Genomic DNA, 13954 nt, shown 5'->3' on the forward strand with positions numbered 1-13954 from the left:
ATTTATCACAAAAAGCCATTTTTTATAATAAAGACAGTAGAAACTACTTTTGCACTACTTATTATTCGGTACGTCACTTATATGTAATACCCAATTAGTATCAGTTATTTAAATTATAAGAGCAATTAAATAAACTTCCTACTAAAATTGTAATACTATTGAAAAATTAGTTGAGGAATTGTGAATATGTTTGATAACATGTGATCGTCCGGTGATAAATTCTTATCGCAAGGAAAGCAGAATCGCACAATAATCATGAGAGTAGAATGGTTTCTTATCTACCGCTGTCGTAAACATGTATGTAGTTAGAAACTTGAAGAAACCGCAGTGATACTCTTGCGGTTTTTTATTTTTTCCGATTTACACATAAATAACACATTCAAATCACGTAACGTATAAAAAGGTAATAGCGTTATTAAAAGGCAGAGTACATTAAATTCTCGCTGCTCGAAACGCACAATAACAAATCACCAATTTTAAACGTTAAAGTTTTAAATTGTCTTTATATCATAAAGTCTTTATATCAACAACAAAAAAACACTTTAATATTCGCAATCTGTTTTCTTGTGAATAAATACTTCCTCTGGCATATATATGACACATTATTACACACCAAGTTAATTGTTTGCTCATTAGAAATGTGCATTGCGTAATCGACGAACCATCCAGTGGAACCAGAGATGTCAAACGAAAATCATCGTTATATTTTTCGATATAACAGCGTAACATCTTGGAACAGTTAAAGGTAAATTAAATCTTTTATTTCAAAATTTCGATGAAAATACGACTTAAATGATTCTATGAAAAAAAATTTCAAAAACATTCAAACATTTCAAAAAAAAAACTTTTACTTGACAATGTGAAAGAAGTGTTAACCTCTTCAGTACTATCATCGACTTTAGTCGACAGCCACCAAATGCTTACGTATGGCGTCGACTTCAGTCGATGCTTATTAAGTGATATTTAATTTTTATTTAAATGTTTTTCGGTTAATTTTTCTATTTATTAAAGATAAATGAAAGTTTTTACACAGATCAACAACTTTATCACAGAACTTTATCACACGTGTTACATGTGTCACATATACACATTTATATAAATCACACGGACAATCACTGATCACTGTTCTATACATACTCATCAGATCACGTGGTATACTCACAGTGGGTGCAGTGCGATCCACTAGAGTCACTAGGCGCTTCAAACATTTAAAGCCCCTTGCACAATAGGCGATAGAGCGATAGCGACAGCGACAAAGTTGCCGACAAAGGTATATAGTGGCAACCTTGTCGCTGTCACTATCGCTATCGTTATCGCCTATTGTGCAAGAGGCTTTAGAGCATCATTTTGTCCTTGTTTAACATTTGATAAACAACAAGGATGAAATGTTTCCAATTTCCAAGAGCGTTTGGGGCGCCAAGTGGATCGCACACCCAGTGACTCACAGGCAGTGCGCGTATATGGTATATGTGACACATGCAATGGTGGCTCTGCAGTTTACTTCTGTCTCATCCTATTACATGCAAGATAATCATAATGAGCAATCTAAATAGTATATAGAAATCTGTGTGTGTATTGTACGAAGATATCCATTGACTCCCAGGAAACTCAGGAGAATAAAAAATATATATAAACGACGTACAGAGATGGCAAATCAAGAAGGAAAAATCAAGGTATGCGTGATCGGTGCTGGCGCGGCCGGTTTATGTGCAGTCAGACATTTGGCGGCAAATACGACATTCGAAGTAACTGCTTACGAGCAGACAAACGATATAGGAGGTACATGGGTTTATAAGGAGCAAGTTGGCCTCGATGATAATGGCTTACCGATACATTCCAGCATGTATCAGAATCTAAGGTTTGTTATTGCTTGCTTCTATTATAATATATGTATATCTCTAAACATATTGTATGTAAAATGCAATTAAGTTAGAGTGAAACAAGTATATTTTGTTTTACTTTAACTTATTGCACGAATTTGCACCAGTTCAGAAATTTCTTCGAAAAAGAATAGACGTCATGGATAGTATATATGCATAAAGCTTCTAGAACATTCTACGCATGTCTCAAAGACGTCATAAACACGTTCAAAAGACGTGAAAAGTAGGAATTTTAAATGTCTTTATCTATAAAATGTCTTTATCATTAAAACAAAACGTTTCTGTAATAGTTTTTTAAACGTTATTTTATCGGAAAAGAAACGTTCCATCAAACGTTTTTCGAATAGACATTTTTACTCATGAGAAACGTTTCTAGAAATCGGTTATAAAACGTTTCGGAAAAACACTCATAAAACATTTCTAAAATGTGTATGTGCTACCTGGGATTATTCTATACAAGAAAAATGGTATTTTTACGCGAATTTATTATTTATTATTTCAATTAAACATTTAAAAAAATATATATAATTATATCTAATTTGGCGCAATTATATATAAGTTTGTATATAATTTGATGTATCTCAACTCGAAAAAAATTCTAATATAACTGCATAATTTGATATGGAGTTATAAATATTTTGATGTAATTACATACAATTATTTACTCGAAAAAGACTTTTAATATAACTTTACGTAATTTGATATGGAGTTATAAATATTTTGATATAATTGATATAATTGATATAATTGATATAATTGATATAATTGATATAATTGATATAATTACATATAATTATTTACTCAAAAAAGAGTTTTAATATAATATTGTATAATTCGATGTGGAGTTATACATATCTTGATATAATTACATGTAATCATTTACTCAAAAAAGAATTTTAATATAATGTTGCATAATTTGATATGGAGTTATAAATATTTTGATATAATTGCATATAAATGAATACATAAATAGATCTTATTATATATGATTATATATAATATGATATAATTAGATAAAATTATATGTATATAAACATTTTTTCCCGGAAACTTTATTATATGTAACTAGAAATTATTCTCATAATTTACTAAATATTTTAATAATATTTAGTAATATGATACCAAGTACAATGTTTCTTGTTCTTCTCTATAGAACGAATTTACCAGCAAAAATTATGAATTTTCCGGATTATATTACAATGGAAGGGCAAGAACCTAGTTGCGTGAGCCATCAAGAAGTTTTGAATTATCTAAAAGATTATGCTCAACATTTTGATGTGCATCGATATATTGAAGTAATTGCACCATATGTATATCTGAATTAAAAACGTTTGAGAAGGTAATATTTGTTTATCCAGTAATTAATTTCTATTCTCTAGCTCAATACAAAAGTCGAAAGTGTCCAATTTGTATCATCTGATCACTCCAATCAAGATAAATGGTCCGTGCAAGTGAGAAAATTAAAAACTGAAGAAATGGAATTACGTTATTTTGACGCAATTATGGTTTGCAATGGGTAAAAAAAAGCTGCACGTGTTGCCTTGGATTAAAGATTATCGAGACTTTACGGTGCTGAATAAATAGTGTTTTAATTTTTTCTAGACATTATTTCGATCCTTATGTACCAACCATAACTGGTATCGAAAGTTTTCCGGGCCTAATATTGCATAGCCATGCATACAGAAGACCAGACGAATTTTCCGGCAAAACTGTATTAGTGTTGGGTGCAGGTTCATCTGGCATCGATATAGGGATCGATTTATCTAATCAAGCGACTCGCGTGTATTTAAGTCACAATCATGATAGGTGACCGATTAATCCTTTCGTACTTATAAACATTTGCAAAAATAAACTGAGATTTGACTGAATCTTTATAAATACACTACATTAGAAAGAAACATAATTAATTCAAGATTTCCTCTACTTTTCTACTTTAATTATTTGCACTTTACAGATTAACAAGTTCTTTACCATCAAATATGATACAAGTTGCGGGCATTGAGAGCATACACGAGACTACATTCCGTTTGAAGGATGGAACTACTGTCGATGCTATTGACGTTTTTCTTCTTTGTACTGGTTACACGTACAATTTTCCCTTCTTAGACAAAAACTGTGGTATAAAAGTTAACAGTAATTACGTAACTCCGCTTTACAAACATTTTATCAATATTGAGCATCCTTCAATGTGTATCGTCGGTATACCTACAGTCGTCGTGCCATTTCCCATGTTTCATATGCAGGTATTTCGTAGTATTTAACAATGCAATAGTTAATTCTACACATTGTGTACTAATTGTTATTGCAACGTATTTTAGCTGTAAGCTATCTGATAAAAAGAAAAAAATATTTTTTTAGCATAAAATGTATATAGGTGTATATAGAATATTTCTAGGGATTAAATAATGTTACGAATTATAATTTAATTATAATTATAGATTATAAATTCTTCTTAATTTATACGAGCAAATTAATATCATTATCTGAATTTTTATTTCCCAGGTGCAATTTTTCCTAGCTCTGCTGCAAAACCGAGTAAATTTGCCTTCGAAACTAATAATGCTGGAAAATTCAGCCTTAAAAACTCAAAAGAAGAGACATGCACATAAGCTAATGGATCATCAATGGGATTATAACGATTCATTGGCAATTGCTGGCGGATTTGATCGTTTACCATTATTTTATAAATTAGGTTATAATGCATGGTCAGTTCAAAGATCTATGAATCTTTTACGTTATAAGGATTCTAAATTTATTGTTTCTGAAGATGGACAAAGCGTTGAATTAGTTATACCAGAATAAAACCTCAAAAACTTATAATGGTAATTTAACCTCTAAAATTTTATAATGGTAAAAGTTTTTCTAGGATTCTGATAACATAGTATTTTAATTATGAATTAAACATAGATTATATGCGCGCATGTACGTATTAATTAATCATCGAAATTCGATGATCACGCCTCTTTCAACGTTAATTGTATGATCTATCACATTTTCTATTAGACCCCCAAATAAAATTTTATTCGGTAAAAATAGACCATTCTGTATAGAGGCCCTCCACCACCCCCGCCGATTCCAATCGGCGGTCCTCTTTTTTGTATGTTTTTTTATTTTTTTAATCTATATTTCTTACTTTCTTATTTTTTTATGTTATTATTATCCAGTATATTACATAAATTTTACATTACATAGTTTATAACTGTATACAATTTTACAAGAAAAAATAATTCTGTGAAGACTAAAAATTTTAAATTAATTAACTTAAAATTAGTCTTCGCAAAATTATTTTTAAAATTAATTTTAAATTTTATTCAATTTTCAATCCCCATTTTCAGTCATCAAATATAGAAATTAAACTGTCCAAGTATTCTTGGTTACATTAATATGTGACTAAGAATACATGAACAGCATATCTAATTGTAATTTATTAAGTATTTCAATTATTTAAGTATTCAATTTCATCATTATTTAAGTATTTATTTCATATTTCAAGAATTTCAATTTATTAAGTATTTATGTAAATTATATTAAGTAATTCAATTATATCCAATTAAAAAAAAGAAGCGATTTAACTTCGCGATTGCAGAATTTTATTTTTTATTAAGTTTCATTAAGTTTTATTAAGTGTCATTTAATTTGCAGGATTTTAATTTTTTAAATATTAATTATGTTTAAGTCCCTACCTACCCGTATTTCTATTCGTATATATTTTCTTGCCCACCCGTATTTTTATTCATTTATGCCTACCTATTCGCGTATTTCTACCTACCCGTATTCTTCCTACACAAATGAGAAGTATAAAACCGCGGATACCACATGAGTATCTAATCGTACTTAATATAATAATTATTTTGTGTTAGATAAATCTAGATTCTAGCGGAATTACTTAATCGCGATTTACACTTAAATTTTGGTCAATATATATATAGACTGTATCTTATATGACGTGTAATTTTCATAGTATCTTGCGGTCAGATTGGACCTACCTATTTGGGTTGTTCCTGGCCAAATCCATTTTGGCTGTACGTCAGCCAGAGAATGAGGAGACAAACTCCTTCGATACCGGCTGATTTTCAAGGCCGGTAGATTGTAACGGTACGATTACGAATTATCGATTACGAATTATTACGTTAACGAAAGCGTGTTAATTATTTAAGAAAAAGATAAATAATCACGTTCATTAATGAAATATTAATTGAATTTAAATTTAACTGAATTTTGCATTTAATTTCTCAACAATATGCGTAATTAACTTTTTCGCTTAAAAAATATATCGAAATTATAGAAAGCAAGAAAGAAAGTTATATCACAGAATGCAAAGTATATATTAACCGCGTTTTAATCGAAATCGAGATTATATCTCGATCGCGAATATCTGAATTTAAATAGTATTATGTACACGAAACAACCAAAATTAAAAAATCAATTGATGAATAAATCAATAAATAAATCAATAATGGAAAAAAATTAGTACAATCCGAACCGCGAACCACGAACCGAACCGCGAAATAAATCACGAACATTATTTGATCTCACCTCAGATATCAAGTGAGATATACAGAATGAATGACGTGAGATCCAAAAGGAACGATAATTTCCGAAGCAATATATTCACGCAATAAGTATCGTAAACAATATAAAGAATTTGTCATATTCTCGCGCATGTTACATTTGTCTATATAAATTTTTACATATATCATATATTTATATAAATAACTTATTACTTTATTATAAAATGTTTTTAAAATTATGGTTAATACGACATAAAATCTGTATCATCTTAGACTATAATATGCATTTTAATATAATAAATATAAAAACTACATCAACTTTCAGATATTTCTACATAAAAAAATTATTCTGCTTCGCGATAAAATATTTAGTGGATCTCACGTCATTTTATTTTGTTTTATTTATTGATACAAAGTCAATAATAATACTAGATGGATAGACTATAAACGATTAGGATAAAATCGGCATGGTATACATATACATATGTTACGCGAGGGCAGTCTCTCCGTAGATACAATAAATCAATAAATGGAGCTCTAGGATTTATTATTCCTATAGTCTGATTTATATAGTCTATCCATTTTAGGGCAACGAATATGTGACAAGTCGCATTTATCTGTATTATTAGATATGAGAATAATACATAAATATACAACTAATATTCACAGATTCATCACCCCATTATAAAAAAAAAGTCACTCACCGACCGATGCGCAACGAGCGGAGTTAGTCAGCCACGCTCCGATGATTCTGTAAAACAAAAGTGAAAGATTCATATTAAATAAACGCTCAAAATAATCAATGTTTCAAAAAATCATTTTTACACACGTCTAATTCGTCTTTTAATTAGATTTGCTAATATAATTATTTATTGCCCGGGAAAAACCTTTATAAGAATAAACTTTTATAAAATTTTAGGTAAAATTTCGGTTTCTCAAATTATTCCTTGCTTATCCGAGATAAATCGACCCGAATAAATGGAAAAGAACTATTATAATTTTAAAAATAAGAAATAATAACACTTACCCCAAGGTTGCTCCGCTGGGGCCCGATGCCTTTGCCAGGCCTCCTCCTCCTCTCAGAACATTTGGGTGGTCAGGCCTTCTCCTCCTTCCGCACAGGACACTCACGAAACCGCTGTTCAATATTTCGCGATCGAGTATACGAATAAAAGTAACTGTAATAATACAATCGCGACACTTTATTATACACTCCCGAGATGAGACGATCTGCGTTCTACGGCGCGGCGCGTACTTCTATTATTTAAATCCGACGATATTCACCAGGCTGCTCTTCCCGCAGAGCGCGGCCAACTTCATACCGACGCCGCGCGGCTACAACGCGAGTCGAGTTAACGCTGCAAGCTGCAATGGCCGAATTGAAACGAGCGAACTATTCGAAGATACCTACACGCTCGAGACACGCCGCGACACAGCTCGACCGCATAAATTCCACGAGATTTTCACAATTACGAATACAATTAAACGATCGACACACTACACATCGCCGCGCTTCATTATTCTACATCACGCGACTCGCATATATTCCGTCACATTAAATATATCCCACGACAATCCGACCCGACGATTCGCGATATTACGCCGCGTTCTCGAAATGCGAAAGCGACGGCCAGATTATTCAGTATATCAATGAATATAATGATCGAAACGGAACATTCGGCGTGCATTAATCTGTATTCATTCGACTTGACTTTCTGTTAAAGCGCGTGAGGCGCGAGCGGCGCAACGATCAGCGGCTTCGGCCACATTCGTGTGTCGCGAACGGCGAGAATTAGCATCGCGGTTGTGCACACGGAATAATCCAGATGGTTAACAATAAAGTACGCTGCATCTTTCTGTTACCTGCGATATCATCGTGATTGCCTATCGCTATGTAACAGCGCTACGCAGTACGCGCACACGGAGTCGCTCGCTCAGCTGTCCGTCCGGTTCAAGCATCGGAACGTAAATGATAGCCATTGAAAGCGCGACCGTCGCGAGTCGCGTGCCGGTGGACGCGGGCCGCGGGGCGCGGGCGGCGCGGCGCGGCGACCGTTTTTGTAAACACCACGCAGTGCGGCGTACGAAAAATAAACTCGAGCGCCCGCGTGCCAACGGTCTCGCCGCCGGAAATATGTATTTACCTGTAACGTTTAATATACCTAGCGGTACATAATTAATAACGTACGTCGAATATATATTCCATTCCTTGTATTTCGGTGAATGCGCTGTTATCGCATATCTTCCGCGTTGTTTCGCGGATCCATATTAGCATATTGCACGAGACGATATAATCCTTCTCTCAATAATAATATTTCGATCTGAGGAAGAAACGATTCAAAACGAAGAATAGTAAAATGCGAGCTTTCGCGCAGTCGGCTCTTTGTGTGCTCGCTTGTTTCTTTATAATATAAAAATTTTTATATATAATATAAAAATCTTTATATTCCGCGCCTCCGGCGAAAAAAATTGTTATATATAATATAAAAATCTTTATATTCCGCGCCTCCCACGAAAAAATTTTTATATATAATATAAAAATCTTTATATTATAAAGAAATAAGCGAGCAAAGAGCCGACTGCACGAAAGCTCGCATTACTATTTTTTATTTTAAATCGTTTCTTTCTCAGATCAAAATATTATTGAGAGAGGAATTATCGTCTCACGCAATGTGCTAAAATGGGCCAACGAAACAACTGTAAAAAATATGCGATAATAGCTCATTCATTAATTAAAACACGAGAAACATATAACGTAAGCGGTAGCGAATTAAGCGAATTAAGGGCACACACACTTTTCGTAGAACGTAACAGTATAAGGTTTCGACCAATCGCTCGATTCGGCCATCTGTAACTAGAAGCAAGAATCGAGCAACACGATTGGTCGAAACCTTACTGTTACGTTCTACGAAAAGAGGGTGTGTGCCCCGCTTTATTACCGAAAATCAGTACTTACCGTTGATTTCCTTACTGCTCAAGTTTTTCTGTGTGCCCGGACACCTTAAACGTTATCGTCAGGTAAATAATTAAATATTGTCGGCGCGGCGGCGAGACCGTTGCCGCGTTTGCACGCGGGCGCTCGACTTTGTTTTTCGTACGCCGCGTCGCGCGCGGCCCCCACCACGCGGCTCGCGACGTCACACTATTATTCACATTCCGATGCTCGAGCCGGCATGCAGCGAGCGAGCGGCTCCGTGCGTACTGCGTAGCGCTCTATTACATCGCGAGATGTGCTGTGACAAGTATCACAATGATATCGCAGATACTAGAAAGATACAGTATTCTCTCTTAATCGTCGGATTATCCCGTGTGCGCGGACCGACTGAGTTATACTGAGTTTCGTCGTTCGCGCAGAGTCACGATCGAGCACATGACACACGCCTCGCGCGGCTACGGGAATCGGAGTGAAGTGAATACGTCAGGATTAATGTACGCCGAATATAATAAGTTTCTTGTGTTTCAATGAATAATGGACTGTTATCGCACACATGAGTGAGAAGACGATCGGAGTGCTGGACTAACGTTTGGTCGAGAATCGTCGGACATCATATCGTGGGGTTTAATGTGACAATGTGAGTACGGAGTACGCGAATCGCGCGGTGATTTCGAATAACGACGCGTAGTTATGATATGTGTGATATATGTGTCGAGCGTTTAACTGTGCATTCGCATCTCGCGGAATTTTACGCTGTATTTCGAGCTGTATCGCAAGTGTGTCTCGAGCGTATATTTTCGAACGGTTCGCTCGTTTCAATTCGGCCATTGACGGCGTTGACTCGACTCGCGTTGTATATCCGCGGGGCGTCCGCGTCGGTAAGAAGTTAGCCGCGCTCAGCGGGAAAAGCAGCTCGGTGAATATCGTCGGAATAATAGAAGCGCGCCCCGTAGAACGCAGATCGTTTCCTCTCAGGAGTGTCTACAATAAAGTGTCGCGATCGTATTATTACAGTTACTTCGTACTCGATCGCGAAATATTAGACAGCGGTTCCGTGAGTGTCCTGTGCAACAGAAGGAGGATGAGGCCTGACAACCCCGTTCTGAGAGGAGGAGAAGGAGGCCTGGCGGAGGCATCGGGCCCCGGCGGAGCAACCTTGGGGTAAGTATTTTATTTCTTATCTTAAAATTAATAGTTCTTTTCCATTTATTCGGGCCGATTTATCTCGGATAAGTAAGAAATAATTTGAGAAAGTAAAACCATCTAAAATATTATAAAAATATTATAAAAGTTTATTCTCGTAAAGATGATTTTTCCCAGAAAATAAATAATTACATTAGTAAATCTAATTAAAAGACGAATCAGACGCGTGTAAAAATTATTTTTTGAAACATTGGTCATTTTGAGCGTTTCTTTAATTTGAATCTTTATTTGTTTTTGTGTTACAGAATCATCGGAGCTACATGCCTAACTCCGCCCGTTGCGCATCTGGTCGGTGAGTGATAATTAATTTTTTATAACGGGGTAACGAATGACATGAGATCCAGTGAATACTTTGTCGCAGGACAGAATACATTTTTATATAGAAATATTTTAAAGTTGATAATTTTTATATTAATTTGCACATTTTTAATATAACACTTTGCAATAAAATAACGAGATATTTATATGAATATACACATGATATATGTGAAAATTTATAAAGCCAAATGTCATGCGCGAGAATACGATAAATTCATCATATTGATTGTGATACTTATTTCGTGAATATATTGCTTCGGAAATTATTGTCCCTTTTGGATCTCACGTCATTCATTCTGTATATCTCACTTGATATTTGAGGTGAGATCAAATAATGTTCGTGATTTATTTCGCGGTTCGGTTCGTGATTCACGGTTCGCGATTCGGATTGTACTAAAAAATTGTTTTACATTCATTGATTTATTGATTTATTCATCGATTGATTTCTTAATTTCGGTTGTTTCGTATTTCTACATTATAGTATTCAAATTCAAATATTTGCGCTCGAGATTAAACGCGATGATTTTGATTAGAATGTGGTTAATATAAAATTCCTTACAGTCTTTGTATATAATTTTTTTATCGCGCTTTTATACATTTTTTGATTGGAAAAATTAATTACGCGCATATCGATGAGACATCAAATGCAAAATTAAGTTAAATTTTAATTTAATTAATATTTTATTAATAAACGTGATTATTTATCTTTTTTGATATAATTAACGCGCTTTTATTAACGATCGTAACGATTTCTAATCGACCGTAACGTTATAATCTGTCGGCTTTTAATCAGCCGATATCGAAGGAGCTTGATTCCTTCTCGTTCTCTGGCTGATATACAACCAGAATGGATGGCTATATATGCAATAGGTAAGTCCAATCTGGCCAAAAACATTACAGGACTTACGCATGACGTAAAATAAGATCGCATTAAATTGCGAGCGCTCATATTTCTCAAATTATTGCCTATTTTTCATATTTTGCGCAATCGCGGTTATTCAGATATATAGTAGTGCAATTATTTCAATATATCGATGCACATCAAAATGTTGAGCATAATCTTTTAAATAATTCAAAACTTCTTGATGGCTCACGCAACTGGGTTCTTGCTCTTCCATTGTAATATAATCCGGAAAATTCGCAATTTTTGCTGGTAAATTCGTTCTATAGAGAAAAATAAGAAACATTGTACTTGGTATAATATTCACAGAGTGATTCCTGTTCTTAAAATGTAAGGAAACTAAGGAACTAAATTTTAATAGTTATACGTTGTTAAGAGATATCAATTATATCTATGTGCTTCAATACCGAGTTATTTACCATTATTTTATAAATTCAGTTATAGAGCATGGTAATTTCAAAAATCTACGAATCTTTTACGTTGTAAGGATTCTAAATTTATTATTTTTTAAAATAGTCAAAGCATTGAATTAGTTATATCAGAATAAAATCTTATAAAATTTTACAATGTTAAATGTCTTTTGAGTACTCCGATAATATAGTTTTTTAATTGTAAATTAAACATAAATTTAATATGAACACATATTTAATATAATAATATTTTAACAAATTGTTTTAATACATACGTTATAATAATAAATTTCTTGAAAAATGCGCAGAAATTTCCATTCCGGTTTCCATTTTAATCCAATATCGAAATAATATGACATCTGTGTATATACCAGGCGAATACTCTTTAGCACAATTATCTCCCCATGAAGTTATACCGAGGAGAATATTATTACGCTCTATTGGTCCACCAGAATCACCCTATACCACATGAATAATGATATATGCTAGTAACTGTAAATAATAATTAATAATAATCGTTTTATTATGTTTTACATCTTACTTGACAAGCGTCTACGCCTCCCTCTTTAAATCCGTAACATGCCATCCGAGGTGTCACTGAAGAATTTCTGCTTATATAATATTTCTGACATAGTTCGTGATCTACACGCGGTATTGTTGCGCATTTCAGATTTGCCGACAGAGCTCCATCAACAGTATTATTGAATTTCTATATATTTTATAAAAGTTTAAAGTTTTAAAGACACATAGACATTAAGCAAATTTTTTAAAAATTTACTTAAATGCCAACATCATTTTATATCAGAATACTTCATTATTACCAGATAATGTCCCCAACCGCAGACTGTACCCCATTCTTTACTAACGTGTCTGTTTAGTGGCAAGTCAATCGCTTTCGTGTAATCATTATACGTGAATGCAGGTGTTACTTGAATAACAGCAATGTCGTAATCAGTGATATTTGGGTCATAGTATTCGTGTATGGAAAAGTTGGTTACGTTGTGAACGATACAATTCTCGTAAAGAATGGAAGATCCACTGCACAAGGTTACTGCTTTCAAAGGATCTTCGATCCTATAACAGAAATTCTATCATCTATTCAGTAAAAGTTACTAAAATTTTTATTCTTTATAAATTGCTTATTTTACTCACCATTGTATACAGTGAGCTGCTGTCACAGCCCACTCCTCGTTTATTATAGCAGCACCGCATATGTGTCTACCGTTTCTCCTTAACGATAACTAAAAGAATAAAATGTGATATTTGTCTATATATGTATATATGTATTTTTTTTAAATTTGATATAAATATATTTCATTCTGCTTACCATATAAGGAACTAACTTAATATCGGTGTTTAGTCCTTTGACGATTCTTTGTTCTGCATTGCTCGAAAGTCCATAACGCAAATACCCTGTTAAATTTCGCAATTTTAAGTAATGTTTATGAAATCTGGAATATAAATACTCACTCGCAAAACAGAGAAAAATAAATATGAAGGAACAAGTATCCATCTTAACTATGGAAACGGCACTGCTAGCTTTAGACAGCGTATATAGCTAATAATTAGCAGAAGTTATCAAAGGACAAAACGTTTACAGTCATTTGCAACTATTTCGTTTATCGCTATATGGCTATTAACGATATAATGCTATCAATATGACGTCAGATATATTGTAAACGTTTATTTCTCGTTGTATCGCTTTTATTTATAATCAAATATTACAATATATATATATTGTAATATTTGATTATAAATAAAAGCGATACAACGAGAAATAAACGTTTACAATATAT

The 13954-nt window shown here is 33.4% G+C and overlaps 2 protein-coding genes across 4 annotated transcripts; one reads left to right on the forward strand and one right to left on the reverse strand.

Moving 5' to 3' along the window:
* The first annotated feature begins 156 nt into the window (after window positions 1-156).
* On the forward strand, window positions 157-4911 carry LOC139808946 (uncharacterized). Of its 2 annotated transcripts, XM_071771491.1 has the most exons (7): window positions 157-745; window positions 1604-1858; window positions 3034-3175; window positions 3260-3396; window positions 3483-3686; window positions 3835-4123; window positions 4383-4911. In XM_071771491.1, the coding sequence occupies exons 2-7, from the start codon at window positions 1647-1649 to the stop codon at window positions 4680-4682; spliced, it is 1284 nt and encodes a 427-aa protein (XP_071627592.1). In that variant the 5' UTR covers window positions 157-745; window positions 1604-1646; the 3' UTR covers window positions 4683-4911. The 2 variants fall into 2 exon arrangements, with proteins under 2 accessions (XP_071627592.1, XP_071627591.1); XM_071771490.1 differs by lacking the exon at window positions 157-745 and having other exon boundaries at window positions 1256-1858.
* Window positions 4912-11772: 6861 nt separating this feature from the next.
* LOC139808949 (trypsin-1) lies at window positions 11773-13708 on the reverse strand. Of its 2 annotated transcripts, XM_071771495.1 has the most exons (7): window positions 13629-13708; window positions 13486-13571; window positions 13311-13399; window positions 12980-13232; window positions 12700-12867; window positions 12434-12617; window positions 11773-12011 (listed from the first exon to the last, which is right to left on the reverse strand). In XM_071771495.1, the coding sequence occupies exons 1-6, from the start codon at window positions 13669-13671 to the stop codon at window positions 12435-12437; spliced, it is 822 nt and encodes a 273-aa protein (XP_071627596.1). In that variant the 5' UTR covers window positions 13672-13708; the 3' UTR covers window positions 11773-12011; window position 12434. The 2 variants fall into 2 exon arrangements, with proteins under 2 accessions (XP_071627596.1, XP_071627594.1); XM_071771493.1 differs by having other exon boundaries at window positions 13486-13671.
* Window positions 13709-13954: the final 246 nt, after the last annotated feature.

The sequence above is a fragment of the Temnothorax longispinosus genome, chromosome 2 (assembly GCF_030848805.1).
Source record: "Temnothorax longispinosus isolate EJ_2023e chromosome 2, Tlon_JGU_v1, whole genome shotgun sequence".
In the NCBI taxonomy this organism is placed as follows: domain Eukaryota; kingdom Metazoa; phylum Arthropoda; class Insecta; order Hymenoptera; family Formicidae; genus Temnothorax; species Temnothorax longispinosus.